We start from the raw sequence: 14,245 nt of genomic DNA, 5'->3' as shown, positions 1-14,245 counted from the left end.
GCAAAACAATATATCGATGAATAATTTCGAGGGAAAAATTGTTCCGGGGCCGGGCATTGAACCCGGGACCTTTGGTTAAACGTATCAACGCTTTACCAACTGGGCTACCCGGGAACTCTACCCGACACCGATCCAATTTTTCCCTCTATATCCACATACCTTAAAGTGTGCTGACAACCGTCAAGCAATCAACTTTACAGGGAGTTATACCTGAAAGCTTGATTTGCATAATACACGTCACTGTACGTTACAGAAAACCACAATTTAAGTCACACAGAGTTAGTGTGCACTCAATGTTGGTTGCTTGACGGTTGCCAGCCCATTTTGAGGTATGTGGATATAAAGGGAAAAAATGGATCGGTGTCGGGTAGAGTTCCCGGGTAGCTCAGTTGGTAAAGCGTTGGTACGTTTAACCAAAGGTCCCGGATTCGATGCCTGGCCCCGGAAAAATTTTTACCTCGAAATTATTCAAATCAACTTTACCGGGAGTTACTCTATACCTGAAAGCTTGATTTGCAATATATCGATGGCCCAGAACCAGACTGTTCCAAGTCCATTTTACTATTTTTTTTTTTCAGGAGAGCTATTTTAAGCTCCTGACATTCAAAGCTTCATGAAACAATTTGGAATAGCTTCATAACAACCTTATGGAGAAGAATATTTACAATTTTGTTCGATTCATATATGCAGACAAGAACTGGAACACAATGAAACATAGATTTCTTTCTTATAAAAAGTTGGACTTAGAACAGTCTGGTTTTCAGCCATCGATATGTCAGACAAAAAGTAAAATTCGTTAAATTTTGGACTTGAGATGTTTGTCAATTCAAGTCTTCATTTTAGGATTATGGAGTTTGGGAATTTCAACACATTTTGTAGAGCTTATTTTGTTAAAATTTAAATTTAAATTGTGTATGATTATAAACGTTTAACACTAATGTGTCTTCGAGAAAAATACAGTTTTCACTTAGTGGATAATGAATAATAGTAAATAATCATAATTAATTAATAAATCGCAGACACATAATGTAATATGCAAACATTTTAGTAGAGATATTAGAAGAGCGGTGGGGCGAAAGTTGGACAGCCCTGAAGACAGTACATAGTGCAGTCTAAATAAATAAAAGCAGCATATCGTCAGAGAGCAGGAGTCTTTGGTTTATGAAGCCGTATTAGTCCCACGGCCTCCATTATGAAGATACATGTCAGCGCTGCAGTCTGTGTTACGCAACATTCACCTCTGTCAGTTCTTTCCCCTCCCACACTCCCACATGTCTCCGATTACCGGAGGTGCTCTACGCACCCTCGGACATTATTACATTGTAACGGTTTAGGAATTGTCGAGTTCGAGCCGTTTCGGGAAATTCCCATTATCTTGTACGTTTCCTGATTTTCGAGTGTAACATTGTAGGAGGCAATTTCAGACATATACTTTTGTCAATATTTAAATGTTAATATGTGGCAAGTTTATAGACTAAAACGGTACAAGTAGAAGTTAGTGGATTAGTTTAATCGAAGGTAGTAGTAACATTGTCGTAAGATGTCAGAGTAAAAGACTTGAGACAGACGATGTCCCAAATCGTTTGAACGAAACGCTATTAGATGTGAAGTGTATGTATCTTAAGAGTGTCTTTAAAGTACGTTGACACGATGACAAAAAGTGACGAAAATGAACAAGAATGTCTCTTGGATGCAACTTCGAGACATCGGAAAACATCATATAACTCTATTTCAATTGTAAGTACTGCTATAGATGGTTATGACTGCGAGTTATTTTTAAGTTTTAATGTTGCAATTATATAGGTGACACATGTAAAACATTAGTGTCTTCTATAGACCGCTGCTAGTTTCAATAATTTGTGTAGAAAAGGTAGAAATGATAAAAGAATGTGACCAAGGAGCAAGGTACTTGTTTACTCGTATTTTGACGTACAAGTTATGATCACTTTGTAGGAATAATTCTATCATGAACATAATCACATTATTATTATTATTATTATTATTATTATTATTATTATTATTATTATATACAACTTCGAATAGAAGTATTTGGATGAGTAAACACATTTGAATATCTGGGAACATTCTTGAAACCAATGTGAAAGAGAAACGCAGTACTGGAATTCAAAACTCAAATAAAGTCAGTCATGTCGTTAAGAATACTTTAAAAGCGGAATCATCTCCAAGGCATCGGCGAGTTCGAGTTGTGCTAGAAATAGGGATTTGTACCTGTAGAATATACTAATTGCGCTTATAAATAAGTCAGGAGTAAGTCCGAGTTCGTTTCTAATACTATAGGAGTGGGTGGACGTGGATAGAGGGGAAAGCTGGTTTTACACAGAAAGTTTTGCTTCCCACTTTTACAGACTTAGGACTGCCTGTGACATAGCATCGCGGGTGTAGTTAAAACTTTGTGTCATATAAGCGTAATTAACTAAAAATTTAGTGGGCTTAACTGTGAGAATTCCACACAAAATCCACACTGCTAATCATTCCACACAACAATGAAAATTCCACACATTTTGTGGAATCCTACATAGTTTGGCAACACTGCTCATGTAAACAAGACTTTAGAGCGTTCGGAGTTTAAGAAAATACCGTTGAGTATAGCGGCTATTACTCCTCCTTGTAATATAACTAAATTAAGTAATTTAAACGTATTTTTTAACATACAGAAAATAACAGAAGTACAGTAAATTTATTTAATTCATTTGGTTATTGGAAATAAAACTAATTTAATATATAAGCAACGTAAGTCGTTTATATTTTATGTAATGCTTAGTTACAGTATTTAGATGAATCTAAGCGAAAATCGGAGATTTCAAGACCCCTTCCCCCCATTATGTTTACACGAGCATGTGTTTACATCACTGTATTCTTTCATTGAACAAACTTTAATTATCGTCAAATGGGCAAACTTGGAACAGTGTTTAACTTGGAACATTATCATAGGGATTTTCGTTTTGTCACAGTAACACCAAACTGTAATAGAACCAATGTGTTGCACAATAAAGTAACAAGTGAAGATTATGTTGCCATTGTGACAAAACGAAAATACCCTATGATAATATTCCAAGTTAAACACTGTTCCAAGTTTGCCCATTTGACGGTACTATTACTTGGAAAACTGCCAATATGTTCGTGTCTTGAAGTAATCCACAAATGTTCAACGAATGCTTTATTTTATTGTACATTTGCCTCGTATAGAGTTAGAAATGAGTTCCTCTCTTATTAAGCTTCCTGATCCGGGTGTGATGCTTTTAAGGACTTATAACGTCTTATCCTCCTGAGTTCTGAGAGTATAGTATACTATACTATACTTCATACAGGATTATGATATAAGATGTATGTGCAGATACAGACATATAGGTATAATATACCTGCATTTGTGCCCTAACTGTAACCTGCAGAATTTGTTCAGCATTTTTCCTCACGTCAGTAACGTTTGTTTGAAGTGTATAATTATATTGAACTTTAAAAATAAAAAACAACAGATGTCCCAGGACTCAGGAGGTTAAAGCGTATGAGTTCATCAGAAATATTGCTTCTTCTGACATTTTCTGTTTGCCCCAGAGTCTGTAATACAGTAGTCATCCCAATATCATGCATAGAATCGATCAACTCGTTTTTTTATTTTTACTTGGTTATTTAACGACGCTCTATCAACTACGAGGTTATTTAGCATCGATGGGATAGTGATAGTCAGATGGTATTTGGCGAGGTGAGGCAGAGGATTCGCCATAGATTACCTGACATTTGTCTTACGGTTGAGGAAAACCTCGGAAAAAGCCCAACCAGGTAATCAGCCCGTGCGGGGATCGAACCCGCGCCCGAACGCAACTCCGTATCGGCAGGCAAGTCAACTCGTTTATAAAACCTTGCACCATTCAGGTGTAATTCGACTTTAACTATTACTTCGTCTTATTTTGGAAGGCGACGACATTACCCCAGAATCACTTTTGAATTTATAAATTTTGAATTTGTTTTGCAATGCTATTGATATTTATTATTTGTAAAAGTGTCCACATTATCGTGGTAATCCACAAATTCGCAAAGAATAGTTTACTGGTATTTGTATGTAGTATATCTTTTTGCATGTATTTAGGTGGGTAATTAGAAATTAATCATTTTCTTATAAAGCTTCCTAATACTGTAAATTCCCAATTTCTATAACAAGTCAATATTTGCACTCTAATCGCGTGAAGCAATGATTTCAGGCAAGGTTATGTATAGGACGAGCCTTATCTTGGAAACGTGTGCCACAATTTTTAATTTGTGACAGCAAACTCGACTTTCCCTTGCGATGTCTGTTACGAGTAGGCTATGTTACGCACGCGAAATGTTAGTGTACCTCTGCATTCCAACTCTATAAGAAAATGCTAAGTTAAATTCGTGCCCAAGATAATGGCTACAGAAAAGCAGGTATGGCTTGTGATTATACAAGGTAAATTTAATTTCTCGCTTTGCATTGCAAGGTTGAGCATTAATTAACCTAAGTGAAATGTTTATTTCTAATTTGTTGCTTAACGAAGCTGTATCAACTGTGTGGTTATCTAGCGAGTCCGAGGATTCGCCATAAGATAAGCTGACATTTGTTTTACAGTTTGGTGAAATCCTAGCAAAAAACCGGATCTGATAATAGAATAAGGAGATTCGCTTCTGAATTTTAGCCAGTCATTATCTTCATTTTTAAATATGGTGCAAAAATTCACGGTTTCTTGAGGAATACTGTAGTGAAGATTTCATCGCAATATCTTTATTCTGAGTTATAAATTCAGTTTATTCCATGTAAATGGTTATATATTTAGAATGCATATGCAGTGATTTTACCGCAAATCAGATTTTTTAAATTTTAACGTACTAGAAATAAGATCTCTCCTCAATGGCTATACCCAGAGTAATGAAACTTTGCACACATATTCACAACAGATCTGTGAATGAAATGTTACATTCATGTACAGATATAGGCCTAATTAAGAAAGCTGTGATTTTTTATGTCCGGCAGTGAACTTAAAAAGCAAAGAAAAAGTTCAAATTATTTTTTTTACTAGTGAAGTATTTTGACTAGGAACATCCAATGAGCCATTTCATTATAGGGAGTCTTAGCTTCATTTTAAACTTTCAGGAAATTGATTATCTTTGTGTGAGGTAAGTTAAATATTTATTAAATATATACTACGTTTAAACAATATATATATATGCCATCTTTTTTCTGAACATATTTTTCCAAATAAAAATTGGAGAAAATTGTGCACATCTGTTTTAGTCATATTTAACTGATGTAACATTAAAAAAAAATAAAATAAAATGAAAATTGTAGAAATTAGAAAAACTCAGTAGAGCGTCGCCTTGTCCAAGCGCAATGTCGGAGCACGAGTCCCGATCGCTTAGCCACAGTCTAGTATATACAGTCACGAAGCTTGAGTTGTGAGGGTGCTAGGGACAATAGACTGTGCCGGTACTATTTCGCATTGTCTGTAATGAGGTGATAGTAGCGATCCTAGTGGTTAGCAACTACCTATGGATGCATATTTACCACGTATTGAGCTTCGTGACTGTATACACTAAACTGTTGCTTAACCACAGAAATGTTTATCTAGCTAAGAACAAGTCGAAGGTTCTGAAACAAAATTTTGTGCGGAAGTTTTAAGAGTGCTTTATGTGTTGTTGCTACGGGATTGTGAACGTTGCTATGTTATCGCATAAATAAATTATTCACGGTTTTGCACCAATTTATACAAATTAATGCATAAACTAGTGGTAGCGGAGCTGCTCTGTGTATTGTTGTGACGTTATACAGCTGAAACCAGTAACTGAAATTGTTGATAAGCTTTTTGCTAGAAAATATGCCCAAATCAGGGGTTGAAAACGTCTTTTCGTGGCGTAAAAGAAAGCGTATAATGAAAATTGAGACAAAAAACCACAAATAGTAAACTGGAATGAATGCGAAAATGTAGAACATAAAAAAAAAAAAAACATTTTATAGCCTCTCGTCTGCAGTACAGTTTCAAAGTGTCAACGATTTAATGAATATTCATACACCGCCAACAATCAACGAGTGCAGTGTCTGATCCAACTTTTATCAGTGATTTAGAATTAAATTGAAGTGAACTACTACCTACATGAAAAAGTGAAATGAAATAAAAGTGCTCATCAAATACTGGGTGTTCATTTCAAAGTGTGTCATGACGTCACTGTTGATGAATCAGCGATTTGAAGCGAGTTTCAGCTTTTGTGTCAGAGAAGTTGCCTATTAATCAAGGCTTTCAATCTGAGCTTGAGAACGTGTACGGTATAACTTGAACTCGTAGCAACAGATGGCGGTCTGTACGGTTTGTGTGCTACCATAACCTCTTTCGAACTGTGCTTTGCGCGGGCAAGTCGTACATCGGTTGCGTACGGCAACATTCCACAGCACAAATCAGATACTCCGTGTCCATGTTGACCGTCGAAGTTAATGTCAACAAATGCGTAAGTAATCGTCTTAACCCTCTCCACATATCCCGATAGTAAGAAAAAAGTCACCACAGTACATGTTTCGAAACAGTTCACATTCCTGCCACTACCGGCGTTACCGTACGTATCGGTAAGTACTCTTTTTAATGAACGCCGTACTTGCTAGGCAACTTCTCTGGCACATAAGTAATACACCTCTGCGATAGTGTAGGAAGATTGAATTCTCTAGGCTCATCGGCTAGCCACATGATGGCATACAACGAGCCATGCATGACACATTTTGAACTGAACACCCAGTATATTAAAAGAAATAATTTATAAATAATCAATTTAGTTTCGTGTGCTTCATTTGTGATCAACTTATGGTTTCAAAATAATAAAAAAATTACGTTGCCTTAGCATGAAGAACTCTTTCGCGGTGCGTTTCCGGAAATCTATATACATTAAATTTAATTATGGTTTATTTAACGACGCTCGCAACTGCCGACGTTATATCAGCGTCGCCGGTGTGCCGGAATTTTGTCCCACAGGAGTTCTTTTACATGCCACTAAATCTAGTGACATGAGCCTGTCGCATTTAAGCACACTTAAATACCATCGACCTGGGCCGGGATCGAACCCACAGACTTGGGCACAAAAGCCCAGCGCTATACCAACTGCGCCAACCAGGGCGACTCTATAAATTATTATACTAGAGATGAGGAGGCGAGACCTGGCATGTGACCTATGCGAGAGGGGAAAGAATGAGCTATCAGAAAGAGAGTTTGTTTCATTATGATTAATATTACACCGACACGGAAGTTCAGTCCAGACTAGAACCTATCCTCTCCCTCCATACTCATTCGTGATATAACCACGGCACATGATTAGGTCACAGACAGGTCTTGCCTCCTCTATCTACTGTATACATATATACATAGCTTAAGTTTCACTTCTGACGCGCGTTGAGATTACGTACGCATTTTTTTTTTATTTCTTATCAGTCATCATACAAAGAATGTATTTTGTTGTTGCAAAAAATCTGTTAGTGATTTTCATAGAATGCATTTTTCAGAATCCTTGATACTGTAAAAATGGTTTCTTGCACGTCTTCTGCCTGTGTACAGTACGATTATTTAGTCCTCAACAGTCGCCGGTAATGTGCGCCTTGGTCAGGCGACTCCATTTGGTTACGCCAAGGGATGTTTGGATTAATCAGTTGCTTGCCTTCAGAGCGATCGGATGTCATGCGTGGAGTAGAGCGGTATGTTTCTAGTACAGTTAAGCTGTATACATTCCTTTACTGACCGCTCGCCCTTATCTCTACTCCGTAGCTCTCCCCACTACTTCTATTACTTCCCCTTTTTCGTGTCGCTGAGCTGTCAGGACTAAATAATCGGTCTGTACAGTAATTTCTCCTAAACGATTGGACGGATTTTGTTCATATTCAGCACTTGTGAGTCAATTTAACTAGGAATAATGTAGCCTACATGAAGTATCATTATCATCATATAGTTTTCATGGAGTTAGGCCACTTGTTCAACTGTTCCGGCCTCACTTTTCCAGATGTCGTTTCATTGATCCCTGATTTCTTTCTTATAGTAAATAGATTGACGTACTGTACAATGTATATATTCAATCTACACTAATAGAAAAAAATGAAAGGATTTTGTGGAACGGAAATTACACTGACGTTGCCATGGAAATGGTTACGTCATATCCGATAAACAACAATGTGAACGAATCCATTCTTATAAACAAGGGGAGTCCGCAAATATTACACGTAACCTACTTGAAAGAGTTTATTATAATCCATGGGGAGGTTGAAATATATTTAAAAAAATAATAATTTTATTCGGGTATGCTTTGACATAGATGTGAAACAGACGCGTGTACAATATATGCGCAGTTATAGAATGTTAATACAAGTTTGGCATTATTCACATATAGATGGATAAATGACAATAACAATAACAATATTTACGGGATATTATGTGCATATATATGCATATATATATATATATATATATATATATATATATATGGTGGTAATAGATGAAGTCAATGCGAACAAGTTTTGTCAAATAAGTTTTTTGATACGTCCAATAGTTTTCATAGTACGAAATGTAACGCGTTGCAACGCTGTAACGCTTAATGTACATCAATTTCACCGACACTTTTTAACCGCCCCAATAATGTTGCCACCTATTGAGAACTAGCGGTACTCTTTCAAAGTTCTCTCTTATTATTATAAAATCGTATGTCAGATATCTTTGAACGCCAGTGTAGGTATGTCTATTATCAGGCAGTACGTCTCACTTGACGATATATGTCAGAGTAAGAACAATTGTTTGTATCCATCTGAAGTCTGACTAGTGTAATATGTTGCTAGTCGCGATGTATGTAATGAAGGGGGAAAGGAACCGGCTTACCCCATCATCTCTTAGCTTAGTTGCCTCATGAGAGGTGCCTTGTTGTGAACTTGTGAGGTTCAGGGCTGTCTTCGGACAGTTGACTAAACAACAAAATAATAATTCCTGTTAATCACTGGGATTTCCTCAATTAGCCTGTCACTAAGTAGTCTGTTTCTTGCTATTCTCTCAACATGATGAAACCATTTTATTTTATGACATAATATTTATTAAACAATAATGATCTTTTATACAGTTGTTCTAATTTTATAGGGCCTACAGTAGGAAACACTACCTTACTCTTATAATTATATCTCATTAGCAACCTGTATAATATAAACTCGATAAGATTTTTAGATCTACTTAGCTAAGGCAAAAAATCGATTTAACAAAGGAAGAAAATCTAAGTTTCTCTATCTACACTTCTGATTTGGTTTTGAGCCGTGCACGTCGGCTGATCGCTCGGGCAGTTCTTCAGCACCTAGCGCCACCTATATTATCGGCATATTCCTGAATGTTCTATCCTAATAGCAACAAGGAATTGTGGCTAGACGAGAGAGGAGGAAATAAGGTTTCTTGGTTAAGCGAGAAGTATTGCTACGATACTCGGAATTCGCCTTCTGCCTAGACATGTAAACAGGTTACACGTGGAGATTTGTTTTGTCTAGACATGTAAACCAGTTATTTACAAATTACTTATAGTAACTCGGAGATTTGCCTTTGTGTAGAGATGCAGACGAGAGGGTTTGAAATTGTGTTCTGCCGCGGAGATTATTATTGGATTAGTATTGAAGTTTCGAGAACGCGGAAGTTATACGCTGTCTACGATGGGTTATTCTGGAAGGATCCAGATTGTTGTAACATGTATTAGGTATGGAGAGATACGCCTGTTTGGTGTTTTCTAAATTTTTTTAGACATTTTCCTCCTCTCATTAGTCTACTTTCTAGTGTTCATAAATGATCTTGCCCCCTAATAAAATACGTAGGTCATCCCATATTATTTGCAGATGACACAAGTATAGTAATTACAGCCAATAACTCCAACACATGCCAATCTTCAACAGACGAAATTTTCCTCAAAATATGTGACTGATTCTCAGTCAATAAATTAGTATTAAATTGTAACAAAACTAACATAATTCAATTTAAATCCTGTTCAAATTGAACCTCGCAAATTACAAGCGCAATAATTAACAACAGGTCCCTAATAGAAACAACAACCAAATTTCTTGGCTTAAAATCGATAATGTGTTAAACTGGAAAAATCATATTAAAGAAATCAGTCCCAAGCTAAATTCAGCATGAGAAACATACAATATATATATATATATATATATATATATATATATATATATATATATAAAACACTTTGAAAGTGTTCATACAACTGTGTTATATATATTGTATGTTTCTCATCTAACCCATGAACACTGTTTAATTGACCTTATATGTGAGATTTGAATAAATTCAGCATGTTTGCTATTAGATCTTTGCAAAAGATAGTAAATATCAATACCTTAAAACAATATACTTTGCATACTTTCACTGAGTAATGTGTTTTGGAACAATATTCTGGGGAAATTTCACGATACTAATAGTATATTCATACTACAAAAAAGAGTAATTACAGTAATAGTAGGTGCCAAATCTAGGGTATTGTGTAGGACTATTTAAAAAAACTACAAATAATGCCCATGGCTTGTCAGTATATTTTTTCGTTAATAATAATTTTTCTCGCATGTAATCGTGAAAACTTCGTAACTAATTCAACAGTTCATAGCATAAATACGCGTCACAATGGCTTTCATACTCCATCGGCATGTCTATATGCTATTAGAAAGAAATGTGTGTTATATGGCAGTAAACATTTTTAATAGCCTCCTTGAGGATATAAAAAATAAAACTCAAAACATAAGATTATTTAGGGCCAAAATTAAAAAAAGTACCTAATTTCTCACGCCTTCTATTCTGCAGGTGGATTCATGAGATTCTACAACGCTTCATGAAAATGATACTAAAACTTTGTGTTGTACTAATAGACTACATTGTAAAGCTCTTCTGTATATATCTCAACTAGACTGTGACTATAAATTAAGACTTTATAGTAGTATTAAGTTTTTTGACTTGTTCCATATTCTAGCTGTGAAGCAATGTACGAATACCATGGAATGTCAATAATTACAATACAATACGGTATGTTTGTAATAATTTAATATTCTACAGATATGTGTTAATTTATTAGCAGCCGAGTTAAGAATGAATACGGCTTTGAGCCTGAAGTAATGTATTACACTATATTGTACTCGTCCATTAATTCTCATTTTTGATTATTTAATTTAGTTTAATATTGTTACATATTTTCCATTATTAATTCTTTGTTCTTTCATGTCAGTTAATCTCATTGTACGTAATTGTATTCTTTTATATATTTAATTAATTATATGTTATATTATTTAATATCCAGCATTGCTTATTTGTATGCTTCCACTGTGCAACTTGATCAAATGCACATCACCTGTACCATCTGATCTAGTAGCCGTACCCAATATGTGGTGAGACCGTGGTGGGAATATAATGGTGAAGCAGTGCGCAGCCTCGTCCGTTCTCCTACTACGTGATGACGTCACGCGGGAAGCATTGCAGACTCTCTCGCAGCTTGCTAGCTTAGCTCAGCTCAGCTCAGCTCCGTAAGGTTTTGGAAGTGGGGTAGGTTAATTGATATGAATACCAAGAGGCTGTATTAACTAATCCCTTCCCTACTAACGTCTTGTGATGCGCTCCCAAAGCATAGCCGTCTAGACATGACGTCTTTGTGACCCTGCGACTTTTATTGACAGTTTTCATTCAAGCTGTCAAATGCAGTTTTTTCAAGCTGTCTATTTAGAGGGTTGTTGTATGTTGTAAAACGATCTTTCGTGAAGAAGAGGAGTTATTTTCCTCTAAATATACGCGAAAGGTTTTCCAGAATTCTAACTGTTTGAATAAAAGTGCATTGAAGTTCTGTCCTGCATTCCAAGTGGAATGAACAAAGTTTAATAAAGGCAATCAGAATCGGGGTCTTGTAAGAGTTATTGGCAGTAAAGTGACATGGCAGAAAAGGTCTGTCTACGAAGCACAACATTCACATGGTGAGCATAAAGGAAAAAAGGGTAACAGTGAAGGGGAATAAACAGTGGTGAAACTGAAGGGCGTAATAGAGTACAATAACGTTATGTTGTGGGTTGACTGTCAGGTCAGCGTCAGAATGAAGTCTTATATCCCTTCTCCATTATGGGAAAATACGTAAAAAAACTACAGAAATGTTTCTTCAATATAATGTTTATGGTACGTTTCAGCTTTTCAATGTCTATGTAATTGCATGTAAGACCGTGAAGGGAAGCAAACCCAGGAATGAAAGGATCTATACAAATCTTCGACTTGATCTGGAAGCAGGCATTTTATAGAGGTTAACCTTGCCTAACTGAAGTGTTAGTGAAAGGGGAGGGGATGCTGGAGTTACGACGACAATATTACAAGCAAACTGTTGGGCTTATTTCTCCCCCCCCCTCCCGTCATATACCTACCACCCACAGAAAAAGAAGCAAAGTTTGTAAATCTCACAAGAAAGAAGCGAAACAATATGGGAGTGCAAACAATGTTTTGTACTGGAGTCTTTCGAAACTTAACATACTGTTCAAACTGTTAACAAATTATGAGTATATCATCACAATTTGTAGTAAAAGATCCATGTTTATTGCAAACGACCTCCACCTGCCTTTAAATGCCACTTACCGCACACCACCAATTCACTGTCTGCGCGTGGAGATTTAAATAGAGATTCCAGGCAATAAACCCGTCCTTTTAAATCTTACTGCATGAACTTAAAGATAGCAACAAGCAAACTTTAGAAAAGAGTCAATAATGAACTTTCTTTCTTCAACTCCGCCGGTAAATCAGTTTCCAATAGCACTATAATATCACTTTCGCCCAAAACATTAAGGCTGCTATTATCCACAAAACAAGTCATGTCTATGTTCTGTATCCCTGAATACAACTAGATTTGAATAAACACCAATAAATAAAGAACAAATTTACCAACTCAAGTTTCTACACTGCAAGTAAATGGTGAAACAGTAAACGACTTTAACGGCATTACAAACAGTTACAACAATGGACAAAAATCACAGAATTCAAACTATAAAATGTTTAAAAGTGTAGGTCATATGAAATGCCAAGGGTGAGTAAAATCTGTCCACTAACAAATACTTCAAATTATTAGTCTGCTATATTTGAAATCTAAAACATTACACATATGTGCATACTTTATCATGTTAGAGACAAATAGAGTAAAGGTGAAAGCTGTCAGATTTCATTAATTCAAAAAAATTTAGAAAATAAAAAGGGTGGACAATTTTTTCTCAACCGTGATAATGCTAGGGTTAAGCGAGAAAATAATCATTTTATGTCCATTGATTGACGCCTTTTTTGCTCCTCTATTGACATTCGAGACAATTGAATCCTTCCATTTACTGAAGCCTTTTCTGTCTGGAAATTGTTAAAAGATACCACAGCTTTAACATTTTATGAGACATGTAATTAAGTCCTTTTAGCTTAGAAAGTTTTGAAGAAAATGAGAAAATTATTCCCTTCTGCGGAGCGACTCATATATGAAAAATTTTAACAATATTATACACAGGAACATACTAGTTAATAGTTATTATAATGCTGTAATTACTCACGTTTCGTTATTTAGGTCTAATGCACTATCCTCTTATACATGTTCGTCTGAATTGGTTTTGGAAGTGGCCTGAAGAGTGCATGAACTATTTGGCAATGATGTCATGAATTTCTTTTCTCCTTCTCCGTTTTTCACATCTGTCCAATCTCAGATGATCTGTTGATTTTTGTTTCAAGCAAGACTGCGCCAGAGCTTTTGTGGGTACAGCGTCTACTTTCAGATTACGACTGCTTTTTGGTTCTTAATTTAGGAGTTTCTGCTACTTCGTAACTTCACTTCTCAAAATGAAGTGAACATATTCGAGCTCAAACAACATTAAGTCTTAAGATTTTTACCCCCTTTCTTTTCCCTCAAAGCAATCTATGGAATAAGTCAAACAATAAGTTTAACATGAAAATATATTTTGCAAATGAGTTGCGAGAAAACTCATCGTGCTGTAAATTGACTTCATCCTCCCTTCTACAAGCATGCAACCATTGTCTTGCCAAGTCTTCATTCTTCGGAAACCTATAATCTTTTACGTCAGTTCCTTTTGTTTTTCGATTGTAACTCAAACAACCAGATATTGCACATCCAGGCATACTAATAGCATGCGTCACATTAATAGCACTACTGATACAAGAATAACATTCAATATAATATATATAAACAAAGAATTAACACCCTGCACGTACACACAACA

General features: G+C 35.9%; 1 protein-coding gene across 1 annotated transcript in view; it reads left to right on the top strand.

Moving 5' to 3' along the window:
- Positions 1 to 1,248: 1,248 nt before the first annotated feature.
- Positions 1,249 to 14,245, top strand: part of LOC138697571 (ABC transporter G family member 2-like) — a 117,975-nt gene continuing 104,978 nt past the window's right edge. The window contains exon 1 of the mRNA XM_069823334.1: positions 1,249 to 1,737. Coding sequence (XP_069679435.1) covers positions 1,651 to 1,737 — 87 coding nt within the window. The 5' untranslated portion in view covers positions 1,249 to 1,650. The remainder of the gene's footprint in view (positions 1,738 to 14,245) is intronic.

Source organism: Periplaneta americana, chromosome 1 (assembly GCF_040183065.1).
Source record: "Periplaneta americana isolate PAMFEO1 chromosome 1, P.americana_PAMFEO1_priV1, whole genome shotgun sequence".
In the NCBI taxonomy this organism is placed as follows: Eukaryota; Metazoa; Arthropoda; class Insecta; order Blattodea; family Blattidae; genus Periplaneta; species Periplaneta americana.
The sequence above is the reverse complement of the archived record's forward strand: the minus strand, read 5'-3'. Positions and strand labels throughout refer to the sequence as shown.